General features: G+C 34.0%; 2 protein-coding genes across 2 annotated transcripts; both read left to right on the top strand.

Moving 5' to 3' along the window:
* The first annotated feature begins 4,385 nt into the window (after positions 1-4,385).
* On the top strand, positions 4,386-7,300 carry LOC112100203 (cyclic nucleotide-gated ion channel 1-like). The gene is made up of 5 exons (XM_024188890.1): positions 4,386-4,565; positions 4,926-5,215; positions 5,306-5,417; positions 5,712-5,936; positions 6,797-7,300. Exons 1-5 carry the CDS (start codon positions 4,386-4,388, stop codon positions 7,298-7,300), a joined length of 1,311 nt encoding a protein of 436 aa, XP_024044658.1.
* Positions 7,301-11,110: 3,810 nt separating this feature from the next.
* LOC18031372 (cyclic nucleotide-gated ion channel 1) lies at positions 11,111-14,422 on the top strand. Its single transcript, XM_006422096.2, has 6 exons — positions 11,111-11,395; positions 12,131-12,325; positions 12,460-12,746; positions 13,154-13,265; positions 13,367-13,591; positions 13,919-14,422. Exons 1-6 carry the CDS (start codon positions 11,111-11,113, stop codon positions 14,420-14,422), a joined length of 1,608 nt encoding a protein of 535 aa, XP_006422159.2.
* Positions 14,423-16,786: the final 2,364 nt, after the last annotated feature.

Genomic DNA, 16,786 nt, shown 5'->3' on the forward strand with positions numbered 1-16,786 from the left:
AATAAACTACTTCTGTTGAGTGACATAGTAGAATATAATTATCTGGTACATGGTTTTCGATGAAAATAGTGTAAATAGCAATAGAACAACCCACAGATCACAGTCCAGGGAATGAACAGATGCACAATTCCAGTCAAGTGAATAATCACAGGATATTTTCATCCGCTTTTAATAAATATAAAAATGAAAACTACGCAGAGAATATTCTTAAACACAAGTACTATGACTGTGATTATCAATATTAAGCAATCAACCTCGTACAATCATCGACCAGTGACAAACTATTCATGCCAGTAACATGACCATCTTATTAATTTCAGTTCACTGCAAAGTGAAAAAAAAATTAATCACATCCTCTTCGGCTAAAATTGAAGTTTATTCCAAGTTCCCTTAAAGACACTTGAAATTTGAAAATATGAAAAAGGGAACTGCAAGACAATACTTGTATCATGATAATAGTTTTTTTTCTCCAAATGGAACAGCATTTCTTCATTTTCTAAAACTAATGTTGATCAAGATTTCAGGAAGACAATAACATGAAATCGAGTAGAGGTGCACAAAAATGATGAAGATATATTTCAGCTTCATCGATTGTCTCGAATAAAAACATCAATGCTGTGTTAAACAATTAACTCAGAAATAGATTGCTTGCCTTAAAGGTGTGCCCAAATTATAAACTTCAGTTTCGACTATTGACCTTGGTTAGTGAAGCGATAAACTAATCCGTGGCATTTCACATACCCAACAATCTTGTAAGAATTGGTTGAACTCTCAAATCCCATTCCACAACATGGAAAACTCCCTGATATTGCCAATGGCGGTGATAGGATTCATTTAAAGGGTTCCCCTTGTTGCCACTTACCTTTAAAGAACAATAAACTATTGCCAATGTTCTCGGCACGGTTCCATCACTCTGAAAAACGAACGCATGTGAGCAAAACAAAGGCAGTCAATTATGTCACTCCAGTATTCAGGGACAGATCGCCGACTCATAAGTGATTTAGTGGGCAATCCAAGAAAGATGTCATAGATGATATAATCAGAAATTTCTTCCTCCATTAGTTTTACACAATTTTTAACATCCCTTTGAGATTCTGGTCAATTAAGAACTTAATCAGTCCCGGCATGTAAAAGTTGTTTGAGTGTCATAAAACCTGTAGCGAATCTACATTTTCTGGGAGGAACTTGAATATAAAAATTAACAGGAAGCTAATAAAAATATGCAGTTTTTATTCGAACAAAATTAATATGAATCAAGAAACAGAGCATAACAGGGTAGTTGCAACTAATAACACACAAATTAACTCGTAAAAGTGACCTAACAAGCATCAAAATCTAAGGATTAAAGTACCAATCAGATATTGTGAACAAAACTTTTGTTTTATAATCATGGAAATTTGAGATTACATCAGCTATATGATCAATGAAAGATAAGAAGCTTATGGAGTAAAAACAACAGAAATTAAAATGAGTTTATGTCATGCACCGCTTGCCATGCACCGCTTGGAGAAAAAAAAAAAAAAAAGAAGGGAAGCCAAACGTGGCAATCTTCAAAAGCAACAGCCAGCTGCATGCTTCATCATTTCAGCTGCCTGCTTCACCTATTTTCTTCATTAATTTAGTCACCAATCGGCTTAATCAATTACCTTGTCATCTTGCTCAACTCGGTGGCTATATAAAGCACAAGTGTTGAGAGTACTTTCATTTTATACATCTAAAGAATTGAGAGCAAAACCGAGAGAAGAAAAGAAGAAAAACGGAGAGAAAAGAGAAGGAAAAAAAAAGAAAAAGAAAAGAAGAAAAGAAATAGAAAGAAGCTGAGTGTGGGAGATGAAGTGGAATTAAGAGGAAATATTACGGAAATTAAAACTGGACAGTTAGATTTATATTAAGTGAGTTAGTGGGTAATAGATTTATGAAATCTAAGTAGTTACGATTTAATTTACATTATACGTATAAGTTTTTATATTTGTTCTAACTATTAATCTTTGAATCCCGTATTCTAGGAGAAATCCACGAATCCAGAGACTCACAACAGCCCTAACGAACCCCATAGTGAAACAAGATCTGTGAGTGGATATTATTATTACTATTATGTGTTCCGCAAAACATTTATGTTTGATATTATGATTTTATATCATGCTATGATTACATGTACACATATTATATGTTTGATTGAGTTATGAGATGTGATTTCTAGTCACCATATATGTACCCTTCCCCATAGGCTCTGCGCATGCGTATTGAGAGTTAGGTTACTCTACCCGTGCGAGATAGTTTAATTACGCTGGGTATTGAGAGACTTTTCCCCCGCTCTACTCGTGCAATGAGGATCCCGGTGAGTATTGAGAGTTATTTTTCCTAAGTACTATTTGGTGCAGTTTTGTGATGGATGTATGTATGAATTACATGTCTGCTAATGTATGATGTTCAGTGTGGAGTTAAATCACATAATTATGCATGAGCACCAGTACACTACTTTATTATTATATTTATTATTTTTAATATGTAATTACATCCACTTACTGAGCCCAAGCTCACTATTTTTCTATTTACCCACTTCCTCCCAGGTTTCCGCAGGATTTCGTGCAGACCAATTTCTAGTCAGTTGAGGTTGGGCCACGAGACACATTGCTGAATAACTTGCATTTTGAGCACGTTTATGTTGCTTATGTTTATATATATGTGTAATTTTTGTGTGAGTGTGTATAGTGAGACATGAACTATGCAAGTTTTGAATGTGTATTTTCGGATGAGACACAAAGTTTGTTATGTGTTTATATCAGACCACGAGTTTTAGTTATTAGTCCGCATGATTTGCCTCAGATCCGACATATAAGTCGGGGCAGGTCGTGTCAGTTTATGTAGCATTGATAGGCCTGTATGGTGTCGCCAGTGCGGTGACGCCATTGGCGTGAGTGCGAGTGAATTTTGGGAGACCTCCGGCTCCGGTTCCATTGACTTTGCATTAAATTTGGTAATTATATTTTTAATATAAAGTGTTAAAATATTCCATCTAGCGGAAAATACAAAACAAATTGCGAATGAAATTAGAATCCAAATTTCATTGCTATCCTTTGATATAGAGGCATTTCAAGTAAACTTTGGTCATTTTTCATTACCCATGAGAGTGAGAACAGAGAACTCGAGTTATCATATTGAAAAATGCTAAAGAGAGTTTACAGAATTTAAATGCTTACAAAACAATAATTAATTAATCGGTGTTAGTTTATCGTGTTTGCAGCTATATTTTATTGGAAACCTTAAAAAAGAAATGGAATCTTTCAGTTCATAATGTATTATTATATTTATTCCACTCTTGTTTATGATAATTTGCATCTGAGCCAGCTGGAATGCTATAGACTGAAAAAATCAACAATGTTTTCTGAGGATGACTGACCAAGTCAAAGTCTTTGAGGCGCACAATTAATCTAACCGGGGCGAGCAGAAATTACTGTATTTATAAAATTTTGATTCACTAGTTTCAAGTGAAAGAAATATTAAAATATATATCATTCGCATTTATGATGGAGCCTCTAACGATTATTAAATCATTTTAAGCATTTATGTATTACTATTTCATTTAATTAATTGTATTGCATAATTTGCATAGGCTCCTCCACTTTGAGGCAGTTACTTGGGTTCAAATTTGCAGCTGCAGAGCACCAAAGTTTGCTTTTTCGATCTACTTGGATTTTTCTTTGTTGATCATGTAAGTTATACATACAGCACTGCAAAATGCCTCTACACTATTGCCAGTTTTCGTATAACATGTCCTTAGGAGGACTCTGTGTATATAAATATGTTGTTCGGTTAATTTCGGTCTCGTTTAATTGTAATTCATTGTAGATCCAAAATTGTAAACTATTGTTTCTTTAGCCTGAACTTGTGAACCAACTGATTTGATCATCAGGTCTCAAGACTTGGAAGCAGAGGAAGGTCTTAAAAGAAGGCTTCTGCACGGAGAAGGTAGGCCCAGTGATGGAACAAAAAACTCATCAGTTGTGTCCGTAACCGGAAGATCCGGAACGCAAGCAGTAAAGACAAGTTTTCTTCAGCTGGAAAAGATGAGAAATTATGCAGCAAATTACAGAATCGATTTACCATGGTATGTGATTTCAATATTATGGGATCCTTTGTACTTCTACACTCTGGTGATCAATGATGAAAAGCAGTGCATTGAAATGGACTTTTCTTTGGCTTCCTTGGTGATTGAACTCCGCTTCTACTTTGATTTGGCCAAGTTGATCCACAGTTCGTTTGTGATTTGTGTTGAATATTTACCCAGGTGCGTAATAGATCTGAATTTAATTTATTTAGTTGTCTAATATTTCAATATCATTTATTTGATTACTACTACTTCAAATTCATAAAACAACATCCAGATGGTGGTGGGAATAACGGACATTCTGTACTCGAGGAATTTCTTTCTGTTTCAATATTTGCTGAAGGTTATTCGAACCTACCACCTGCTTACAGAAGCAACAGGGGTTTCAGGGATATTTGGTGAATCTACATTGGCCATTGTTGCGTTCAATGTTCTTCTTTACATGCACGGCAGTTACGTAAGTCAAAAGTACTATCATTTATGTAAGTTAATTTATAATAAAACCCTTCTCAGGCAAAAAGAAAAATTATAATAGAACCAGTACATATCTGTGTTCACATTCATGCATCCTGCTTTCTTCCTTCCTAATTTTGATAAATGAATTCTTTTAGTCCTTAAGATTCGAGTTAATTATTCAGTTACTACTGTCGCATATATTGTCAGACAGAAGTAATGACAAAGACATTTTTGTGTAATTCTTAAAAATATGGAGATTAACTGAATAATTAACCCAAGCCCTCGTGAATGAAGGGAAATTGACACTCGAAGCTTTTCTACTTTCTCAACCGCGCATGTTTCTAATCGAGTGGTCCTTTAGGTATTTGGTGCCTTGTGGTACTTTTTTGCCATAAACAAAGCGACCGCATGCTGGATGGATACCTGCATGAAGAATACTGGTTGCTGGGGCGTCTTAAACATTGATGCCTATTGTGAGGGCCGTTCAGGAGACTATAAGTTTCTAAACGATGTTTGCTCTGTAAAGACGGGAAACTCAACAAACAATTTTTATGGCTTATATGGTGATGCTTTTCAGTTAGGAATTGTGGGGTTGACCGATGTTCCAATGAAAATCTTGCATTGTTTACTATGGGGACTGCAAAATCTCAGGTTTGTGCCTTGCATTGTCGTTACTGTGTGAAGTGAGGTCAGCCGTTAATAACTTCGAAAATTGTGAGTTCATTGAATTGCTTTTTGCAGTGCTTTTGGTCAGAGCCTCCAACCAAGTAACGATTTCTGGGAAATTATCTTCGCAATTTGCATGACCAACTATGGCATCGTTCTGTTTGTCTTCTTAATTGGAAAGATGCAGGTTCACATATATAAATTCTATATCGTAATAGTTATGACATATGATGATATAATAAATTATCATGTGTTAATTAATGACCGGCATCTTACCATCTCGCTGTTACATAAAGAAATATTTTAGGGCTGTGAGAATGCCATGTCAATTAGAATTAATACAAACTTTGTATCCCAATTCCTTATAAGATTAGCGTTACTCATAATTTTCTGTTTACGTCTATAGATTTGAAGATTGATGCACAATTCAATTATTGACTCTGTTTCATTTGAAATATCGGATACATAAATATATATGCAGTCTGACACAGAAAGATCACAAAAGATCAAACAGATGTGGGAGGAGATAAAGCAATGGCAGCACTTTAAGGATATATCTAATAAAGTTCAAGATCAAATAAGGAAAGACAAGCGCAACAACTGGGAAGAAACCAAAGGAGTTGACATAGATAATTTGGTGAATAATCTCCCTAAGGACACTGGAAAAAAAATAAAACGCGATCTCGGCCGAAAGCTGCTCAAGAATGTGAGTTCTCATCATCCCTCTTTATAATTATAATAATTGATCACTTTTCTATCCTGCCCGCTCTGAGGTTCAAATGTTTCAATGTTTCAATCATTTTCATTCTTAACCTGATCGGGCGAGCCAAATTAATCCTTCGTTACATTAAAATTACAGATTCGTCTTATTTTCCCTCTTTGATTGGTACTCCTTCTGAATCCAAGCATCGAACCTAAGTCATACCTCATTGAAGTTCAAGGGCTTAACTAATACATGGTCAAAAGCTAGCTAGTTCGTAGTTAGGTTGAGATTTGCCTCAAGGTTAAATACTTTATTCATGATTTACTCTTAGCTGACATGCAATGTTTTACATACACAGAGAGATAGAGATAGTCATTCTCAAATGCACGCCCTCATTTTTTTTAATATGAATACTCTGTTAACAGAGTTAATTTCCACTAAATTGTAAACCCATAGCATTAAAAATTGATTTTATTAAACTGTATAGTTTAGATATGTGTCCGCAAGAAAAAAAAAAATAGGGCACCTGCCCTTAAGAATGATTAATATATAATATGGACGCCCTCATTTTTTTAATGAGAATATGCTCTTAAATCGTGCAATTTAAAAGAGTTAAAGACTAACTCTCTTAAACCTCATGATTTAAAAGCGTTTTTGTATGAAAAATATGAGCGCGCTCACACCAAAGAAGAACTCTCGGGTGTGTGTGTGTATAACTTTTTATAAATGTATTTTTAAAGTCACATGACGAGGTGGGCTTTCATTCTTATAACTAATCTTTGTTATCTCGATTTACCCAGGTAATGGTTGGATATATTTATACTCTAATTCTCATTCTTGGATATGTGTAAATATATATGAAGGTAAAAGAGTTTCAAAATTGGAGCGAAACATCATTAGAGGAACTATGTGATTGTTTGAAGCCAGTTTTCTTTATTGAACGTACTCGAATAATTCGAGTAGGAGATCCAATTGATGAGATGCTCTTCGTGTTGAATGGCAAGCTTTGGACTGACTCATATGACTTCATGAATGTAACAACAACTGCCTCTATGTTGATCCATCGTCGTAGCCGGGAGAATCTTCTAGAAGATGGTGATTTTTGCGGACAAGAACTTATAGCTTGGTCTCAAAATGAAAGCTCATCACCCCACCTCCCTATCTCAACCAGAACCATTCAGGCGCTTACTAACGTTGAAGCTTTTACTCTTATGGCCGACGACTTGAAACGTCTATCATTACTTCGACATTTTGATCGGGCAGCTCTTTTGTTACAATCACGCTGGCGTTTCAAAAGGCTGTTGCGTGCTAGAAGGAATCCAGAGAAACGATCACGCCTGGAATCACTAATGTATAAATTTATATAGAGAAAACATATATACGTTTGTTGCAGCATTATAATTAGTCCCGATTATGTAAGAGCAAGTACAGAAAGCCATTTAAATATGGGAAACCAACGTGCTGTTGCTCATACTACACTGGGGGTGGCAAAACGAATTGGCAAATCGAATTCGTGTAGAATCCTGAATGAATCAAATCAAAATTCGATGGATTCAGATTTGATTTGTTTATTAAACGAATCGTAATCTCATGATTTGGACTCAGTTCGTATAGAAAACGAATATTCATTTACAATTCATTTACTATACAAAGTTAAATTAAATAATAAATAATGAAAATTTTTAATAAAGAATCCAATGGATTAATTTAATTTATTTAAAATCTAATCACAAAATCGATTCATTACAACTAGATCCAAGCAAAACACAAATACAATTCAAAAACAAGAAGCTGAAGAAACTCAAAGGCATGAGGACGGACGAAGCTAACAGTCCAATCAGTGGTGGGTGTAGCTATTCGAGACCTTGTCACTACCGTAACCAAGAGAAGTGAAGCTTGCCGAAAAATTTTAAGTGAGAGCACTGATCTAATTTTTGGGAGTGTTTGGTTTGGCTTTCGTTTGGGGGAATGAAGAAAAGGGTCACCAAATTCAAGTGAAAGAGAACAATGGAGGAAGGACAATGAAGAGTGGAGCTAGGCTCAATTGATGAGTGATGATGCCCTTGCTTTCATTTTCTTTTTTGGTTTGTTTTTATTTCATAATTTCAAAACTAACCTTATACCTTGAAATGTTTAAACATAATTTTTTTAATTTTAATGATAGATAAGTTTTTTATTAAAATCTATTATACTATTTGGTTACAACCTATTTAATAAATGAATTATAAACGAATAAATGAATTGTTGGCCTCAAACTCATATTCGATTCGTTTATTTAACAAATCAAATTGAATTCACCCATTACTCAAATGAATCAATTCTTTCAACTCAGACCAATTTAATTCAACTCGAATTAAATCAAATTAACAAATCCTTACCCGGCTTGTCACCCCTAATAATACGCAAAGGTAATAATTGAGTATTATGTAAATAGTCGAGGTTAAATGGTAAAAGATGAAAACTGTAGGGGGTATGTGTCAATATCGTTTTTTATTAATTTAATAACCGATGGTTGAATGATTCAACCTTCTTCATCCAAATGGAATTTTTCTTATGTATAATGTTCATTTATGCTGAGACAAATAGGTTCTCTCTTTCGGCGTTGTTTTTTACACCCATTTTGGGCCCGATATAGCTGAGTAATGGTGATGATGTGAACGGTCTTACACTTGAACGAAGTCACAATGTGAGTCATACACTTGTAATTTTTTGAACATTTGTAGTTAGCTAGCCTTTGATTGTGCTGTCATTAAATTTCCAGTTTTCGTCTTTTAAACGATGACTTTTAGAATGGTACCACAATAAACGTTCTGGTTAGCCTTTGTTTGATCAGCTGTTGCTAAATGCCTTGTTTTTATCGTTTAATTTATTAACTTTTAAAATGGTACTTTAGATGTTATGATGCCATTTCGAAACAACATCGTTGTTAGTCTTTGGTTGAGTTGTTAAATATCTTGTCTTTGTCTTTAAGACGATAACTTTTAAGATGGAATTTTGAATGATAACTTAAAACTTGGACGTTATTTTGTTTATTTTGGCCGGCCATTACCCATTAAAACAACACTTTAAAACCAACAAAGTGTTGGCTCCACTGGCAATGGAGTCCCCTTAAGTGGCTTGACTGGGTTTGCTCCCCAGTTCGAGTTGCAGGGAAGTCGCCTTTGTTGGGAGAACCTATGCCTCTCGGTTCAAGCGGGGACTTCTAGTCTGGGTTGTGGTATGGGCTTAAAGGTACCTCCCACAGTTGGGGCCCTAATCAGAATACCTCGTGGTCAAAAAACCAAAAAAAAAAAAAACACTTTAAATGATTAAATTTATTATTTTACTTTTAAAACTCACAACACTCTCCAAACATGGTTTACTAAATAACCTAATAATTTTTTTTTGTTTAGCTGATTATTTTTGTAAACACGACATAAGCAGAATATTTTGTGAGCACCAACAATCTCCAATAAATAAACTTTTAGAGTGGCTTGCCTACAACGTTTCTTTCTACATGTTTTCCTACACCCATTTTGTGCCCGATCTAGCTGAAGTACTTCTGATGATGTGAAGGATCCTGCACTTGAAGGAAGTCAATCGGCCAATTTTGCAGAAACCCTAATTTTGATTCTTCTACTTGGTTTCTAACATTATCAATCATGTAAGTAACTGATCTAGGTATTGGTACATAATATTCGTCGATTAATTTTGCCCTTGTAATTCCTTGAACATTTTTTTCTTCCTGGACAAATCAAAAGCACAGACTGCATGATAAACATTTTGGTTAGTCTTTGTTTTAGCAGTTGGTTAATGTCTTGTTTCTGTCTCCAAAATGGCTTTTAGAATGGTACTTAAGATGTTTCTAACTTTACAGTGGATGTATTTGGGCAAAGCTACGAATTGATCTTAAAGGACACACACGCACACATACATCTTTATTTTTGAACATCCAAAAAGGTTCAAATGAGTGGAAAGCAAGTGTGATGATCAAGAAGAAATTATTATTACTTTTGATGTTTTGTTAGTCTTCAAAGCAGATGATAGGATGATTCAATCTTTCTAAAGAAAATGCAAATGATGAAACATATGTATATTTTTCATTTTGGATTCTTCTTAATTACCCATTGTTGATCATGTAAGTAAATGTTGTTGTTTCCAACATTGATCAAGGAATTTTGCCAACTTGACACTTTTTAAACAGTTTTTCTTTGCCTGGATCACTTGAAGAAGGGTTAAATGCTCTTTATATCTCTGCAATTGATACCGCTCCTTTTCGTTTTCTTAGATACGCTTAGATTTACATTGGAAATCCTTTTACCCCACTCGATAAGAAGTTTTATAATTTAGCGAAATTTCATTGTGATTTATTTTAAAACCTTGTTTTGTTAAAGATAATTTGCAAGGGAGTCGTAATTTTTTTGAGTTTTTAAATATTGTTAATTATACTCATCCTGAAAAAATTAAAATTTTTAATACGAATGTAAAATGTCCAACTTTTTATTTTTTTCAAATTAAATTTTCGTAAATTTGTATATTTATCAAAAATAAATTCTAACAAATAAAAAAGTAATTTAAATTATTTTTCTACTTAATAACAGTTATATTCCTAGCAAAAAATTATTTTCTATAGGGATCAAATATTTTCCTTTACGGAAAATGAGTTTTACATGATTAATAATTAGAGTGATATATAAAAACTAATTCGTGAGCACAACAAACATTTTCCAGTATTTAAACAATGATTTTTTAAAAATAATAGTGAAAAATCATTCATTCATTTGAATTAAGTCTAAATTAGAGGCAATGAAGTCTAAAATATTGAGAGGCAATGATGTTGATGTATTTTACAAAGATGCCAAGAGTATTTGTCTGTTGAGCTACTACAATGTTGTCATAAAATTTGCGCATTGCTAAAAAATTCTAATTACTCATAACGTGTCTTGATCAGGTCTCGGAACCCGCAATTAGAGCAAGGCACAGCAGCACAAGCTCTCGGAGAAGATAGTGAACCACCACGTAAATGGCCATTGTTCTTCTTGGTTGGCCAAATTTTATACTGGTTACTCTATGTGACATACAAAATTTTATACTGGTTGCTTTATTTGACTGCCATAAGTTTATTCGGGTGTTTTGCTGGGATGTTTGAAAGCATAGGGTTGATTGTGGCGGTAGTGATATTGGATATTTTCAGGCCGATGATAAAGTTGGCTATCAAAAAAAAGATTTTTCTTCTACTGTCTGTTATTGCAATTATATTGGATCCTTTGTTCTTCTACATTCCGGTCATAAATGATGAAAAGAAGTGCATTGTAATGGACAAGATTTTGGGAACCACAGCCATTTCTCTTCGTTCGGTAATCGATTTATTTAAGATAATTCATTTTATCTTTGAGCTGCTCACTAAATTACCCGTAAAAGGAAGGATGCGTGTGTGGTTGGTCTTTCTCATTGACATTTTGGCCATTCTTCCCCTCCCTCAGGTATGACAAACTAAATATCCGGATACTTAAGCTAGCACATTTGTTATTTTATGAACTATGACAGCAAATATATAATGCTGTGCAAATGATATTCGGTGCTATGTCCATTCAGGAGGAGAGAGTCTTTCATGATCCTAGAGCATTTCTAATTATATATTCACCTACTTCCTAACACGTGTATAAATATTATTACAATTGGTTGAAGCATACACGTGGCAAAGAATGAATGAAAAAGAAACAGTTCTACTAGAGCACCCAAGACTTTTCCCCATTATTTATAGCCACTTTCAAGGTTTAAATTCTTTTTTAGTTCCGAATGGTTTGGCCAATTACCTATTTAGTTCCCTTTTTTGGGGAAATTAATTAAAATTATCTATTGTTACTCTTATAGCTATTAGATCTAATCTTTTAAGAGTAAATTAATATTTTTTTCTGATGTAATTAAAATTTAAACAAATATGACATGTCACAGGTGAAAAGTAAAGAATAATTGAGTAGAATTTAATTGATACATACATACAGTAAGTACATTTTGGATAATTTTCTAAAATACCAGGATAAACTTTAGAGGCTATAGTAGAATTTACCTCAGTTTCAAGCTATACATTGTACAAAGGGTTCATAGTCCGGATTTTGAAAACGTGCGGTCATATACAGAGGGGAATTCTCATACTATGCATTGTATGAGGTATTTAATTATCTACATATAGTACTGACTACCACTCAATTGTCCAGGTGCTTTTGAACTTACAAAAAGTAAGAGGCACGGAATTTCTATACGCAATGAGCTTCTCCCTTATACAATATTTGTTGAGGGTTATTCGAACCTACTACTTGTTTACAGAAGCAACAGGTGTTACAGGAATACTTGCCGAAGCTACATGGGCCATTGTTGGGTTCAACATTCTTCTTTATATGCAAGGCGGTCACGTAAGTTATAAAAGACCATTCATTCAATTTAATTCCTAAGATATGCACGAGCCGAATGAACATATCTTTATGCATAATTTATATTGTTGGCACTGGGGACATACAGTTATTTCTGAATCATGCACCCTTTTCAGGTTTTTGGAGCCTTATGGTACTTCTATGCCATCGGAAAATTGACAGGATGCTGGAAGAAAGCGTGCCAAAATAATACTGGATGTCATCATAGTTCGTTTTATTGTGAAGACATGATCAGTACAAGAGATTACACGTTTCTAAATGATTTTTGCAGTATAAAGTCAGGAAATACATCAGATTACAATTTTGGATTATATAATGATGCTCTTGAGTCTGGTATTGTGGAGGTGACGAATTTTCCAAAGAAATTGTTACATTGTTTACAATGGGGCTTGCAAAATCTCAGGTTTGAGCATAATCCAAACTTTCTCTTTGTGATGTTATGGTTGAAAAGAGAAAAGAATGAAACAATATTGGTTGAAAAAAATAAAATACTTTGGTCACTCTTAGACACTATTTTACCACTTAGGTCCCTGGTAAAATTTTAATATCTTATTTCATACTAGTATTGGAATAAAAGTATAGAAAAAAACACATTGTTGAAAGTTAAACATCACATTTTAACAAATAGATTAAATAACTTTAATTTGCATTGATCTAAAATAATCATGTTTATTCTGGTATTGTTTTCAAGGAGCAAAGTATTACATATGCCCCTTTCGAGAAAACTGCCGATTCTTTTGCATAGGAGAGTGACTTTATTCTTTTGTGTATATCATTTCAAATAAAGCGTATAGATTGAACCCTTTGCAGTGCTTTTGGTCAGAACCTCCAAACAAGCACCGATATCTGGGAAAACGTTTTTGCAATTTGCATGACCAACTTTGGTGTGGTACTGTTTGTCTTTTTAATTGGGAAGATGCAGGTTCGTATACATTTTCTATTTCTTATATCTGAATTAACCTCAATTCCAAATGTTATAATTAATATTGAAGTACATTTGAAATTAATGGATTGTAACTGCAGTCGGACACAGCAAGATCACATAAGATAAAAAAGAAGTGGAAGGAGATAAAGCAGTGGCCGAATTTTGGGGAAATTTCTTCTGATGTAAAGGAGCAGATGAGGACATACAAGCGAGAGAAATGGGAAGAAACCAAGCGTGTTGATGTTGATAATTTGGTGAATGATCTTCCCCACGAACTTGGCATCAAAATAAAGCGCGAACTCTGCATTAAACTAATTAAGAATGTGAGTTCATATTACTTCTTTATCCAGTAATAAGTCACTTGTGGTTTCTTTATCTATTACTTCAATTACTACAAACTTCTTTTTGTTAAAAAAAAAAAGAAAAAGAAAAAAGGTTAGGCAAAGTACAAAGAGAATTGCTGAAATTACCACTCAGCCAAAGCTGTAGGAGCAACAATTACGAGTTCATTGCCACAAAATTGCCACTCCTTGTTTATTACAAGAAATTGAAACAAGTTAACATTTGTTACATTCCGGTACCGTTATTAATCGTTTGGATGCATCTAATGTAATTCTCATTTTTTGGTCTGTACCTATCTATGTATACAGGTAAAAGAGTTCGAAAATTGGAGCGAAAAATCATTGGGGTTTCTGTGTGAATTTCTGAAGCCAGTCTTCTTTACTGAGCGTACACGCATTATTCGGGAGGGAGAACCAATTGATGAGATGCTATTTGTGCTGAAAGGCAATCTCTGGACTTACACTTCCACGAATGTAACAACAACTAGCGGCAATAGTAGTCGTTGTAGAGAGAATCGTTTGAAAGATGGTGACTTTTTTGGAGAAGAACTTGTTGCTTGGGCTCAGAATGAGCACTCTTCCAATCTGCCTATCTCGGCCAGAACTATTCAAGCGCTTAGTGAGGTTGAAGCCTTTGTTCTTATGGCAGATGACTTGAAACATGTATTATCACTCAGACATTGTGACCGGGCAGCTCTTTTGTTACAATCACGCTGGCGTTTCAGAAATTTCTTGCGTTATAGGAGGGCTAAGCAAAAATCAATCTTGAGAAGAGTGCGGAATTTGGCAGCAGAACTACTGACTGTAGAATAACAATTTGGACTGGATTTGAATTATTATTTTTATGAATAGTACAAAAATGAAAATAGGTGGTAAAAGCTGAAAAATTAAGGGGAAAATTGCCAATCTCCCTAGTTCGATTATGCAGTCAACAAGATCAGAAACATTAATCGCCAAGTTCGATTTGGAAATTTTATACAACCAATAGTACCTTTTTTTTTTCTTCCTGGATCAAAGACTTCACGCTTCGTTGATGAGGATATATACCATTCCTAAAATTAAAAGATATAGGTCATTACTATCTCAAAAAAACGATTAATTATACATTGGGAGCACGCAAAAATGAGCGACAAACTTCTTCATTAACTAATCTATATGATTAACTGCATTTCTAAGCATATATATGATCATTTCAGATGAAAATAGTTTAAAGTGGCGATAGAAGAACCGATAGATCACAGTTGAGAGATTGAAGCAGATCATCAGGGGACAATCCTAAGTGGGTCACGTGGGTAGAGTTATGTTTTGCGAATGTTGTTGAGACCGCAGAAAAGCATCACCACACTCTTCAATTCCACTTCACATCCACTATGTCTCGAAAGGAATCCAATGATAACATAATGCTAACAGTTTTTAGAGGACCAAACTATTTCTCTATTTGCGTACAAATGGAGAGCGGTTTCAGAATAACCTCAGCATTGTCAAGTTTAACCAGAGAGCATGGAAAAACCTAAGCCAGATAAAAATTCAAAACCACTATGGAGGATGTGCATGGATTAATGTTAAATACTATATTCAATTTGAACGATAAACACAGTACAAATAAAAATTATTAGATTCCATCTTCTATCCTATAATTTTTAATTCTTGTACTTCTTTTTCTGGGAATCAGATTTTTCTGATACAGAACGTGAACCAACAAAAGACAAATTTTGTGGTATTTGATAAAAGCAACTTCCAAAATATACCATAACCACACCCAATTATTTTTTGTATTAATTTTAAGCTTTTATTGACACAGATCGAGTTGTTATGCTCTCAGCATAATAGGCTTGCGGCACTTGATCAAATGAGAAAAATAAGGGTAACGATACCTGAAAGATTCAAAGATATTTTCTTTACATCAATGCCACCTGCCTGTGCACGCTCCACCAAGAACCCTAGCGTATCAATACTAGGGGTGGGCAAAAAAACCGTAGTCTTAAAAAAACCGAACCAAACCGACGGTTTTTTCTAATTCGGTACGGTTTTTTTTTTTAAAAAAACCGAACGGTACAATTTATAAAAAAACCGAAATGTCGGTTCGGTATTCGGTTCATTTAACTGAACTGAAAAACCGAACCGAAAAATCGAATTATTTTTAAATTTTATTAAATTAAATATGTGTTAATTTTTAACTGATTGTGTAAGATAGCTAACATAAACTTGCATACACACAATCAGAGTATATATATATGTTAGTGTTACAATTTCGTAAAATTTTATTTCCCAAAATAAACCCTAAAATCAAATATAAAACAATTTCGTAAATTTCGTAAATTTCAATTTCTTGAAGAATTTTTGAGGCCAATGCAATCTCAAGAACAACAACAAGTAGCTGAGGAGTAAATGATAGTTGATTGATGTTGCTTATCAGTAAGTTTTCTTTATTTTTTTTTAAACTAGCATCTTATTATATAGATTGTTTATTTAATTATTTATTAATAGTTAGTAAGATATTATTGATAAAATGTGTTTTGAATACTTTGTATTTATTGTTAATATTTGTAATGAAATTAGGATGAATTTGTTGAAAAAAATTATTACATTTATGAAGCCCAATGGGCTAAAAATTTGAAAATTCAAAATAGGTCCAGAACCGAAAAAACCGAACCGAACCGAAAATAACCGTTTGAGTTCGGTTCTTTTTTAGTTCGGTTCTTATTCGGTTCTTTTTATAAAATAACCGATTTAAATCGGTTCTATTTAATTTCGAACCGAACCGAACCGAACCAAACCGTGCCCACCCCTAGTTATCATTATTATTAAGCAGTCAACCTAATACAACCTTCAACCAGAGGTGAATTCATTTGTGCCAGTCACATGACCACTCCTATCAACACCACTGCAAAAAAAGCACATCCTCTTCATTAATAAATGAAGTTTTGTTCCTGCTTTACTTCACCATTCATTTTCATCTCATAAAAGAGCAATTTATTGGAATACAACATACCTCGATTACTGAAAGAGGATTAAGATAATTTAAAAAATGAAAACTGCGAGACAATACGAGTAGTATCATGATAAACTTAACCCCAGATGGACAGCCATTTTTTAATCGTAATTAATGAAACAAATGTAGATCGAGATTTCCGGAAAACAACACCACAAATACAAGTATATGTGCATCCAAAATGA

Source organism: Citrus clementina, unplaced genomic scaffold, assembly GCF_000493195.1.
Source record: "Citrus clementina cultivar Clemenules unplaced genomic scaffold, Citrus_clementina_v1.0 scaffold_9, whole genome shotgun sequence".
NCBI classification, from domain to species: Eukaryota; Viridiplantae; Streptophyta; class Magnoliopsida; order Sapindales; family Rutaceae; genus Citrus; species Citrus x clementina.

What these genes read in the sequence shown, in the direction of transcription:
- LOC112100203 (XM_024188890.1), top strand. Translation starts at nt 4,386, where the DNA reads ATGGTGGTGGGAATAACGGACATTCTGTACTCGAGGAATTTCTTTCTG. An exon ending in TTTACATGCACGGCAGTTAC is followed by an intron (nt 4,566 to 4,925) that starts GTAAGTCAAAAG and finishes GTGGTCCTTTAG; the next exon opens with GTATTTGGTGCCTTGTGGTA. An exon ending in GCCGAAAGCTGCTCAAGAAT is followed by an intron (nt 5,937 to 6,796) that starts GTGAGTTCTCAT and finishes ATATATATGAAG; the next exon opens with GTAAAAGAGTTTCAAAATTG.
- LOC18031372 (XM_006422096.2), top strand. Translation starts at nt 11,111, where the DNA reads ATGATAAAGTTGGCTATCAAAAAAAAGATTTTTCTTCTACTGTCTGTT. An exon ending in TTTATATGCAAGGCGGTCAC is followed by an intron (nt 12,326 to 12,459) that starts GTAAGTTATAAA and finishes CACCCTTTTCAG; the next exon opens with GTTTTTGGAGCCTTATGGTA. An exon ending in TTTTAATTGGGAAGATGCAG is followed by an intron (nt 13,266 to 13,366) that starts GTTCGTATACAT and finishes TTGTAACTGCAG; the next exon opens with TCGGACACAGCAAGATCACA.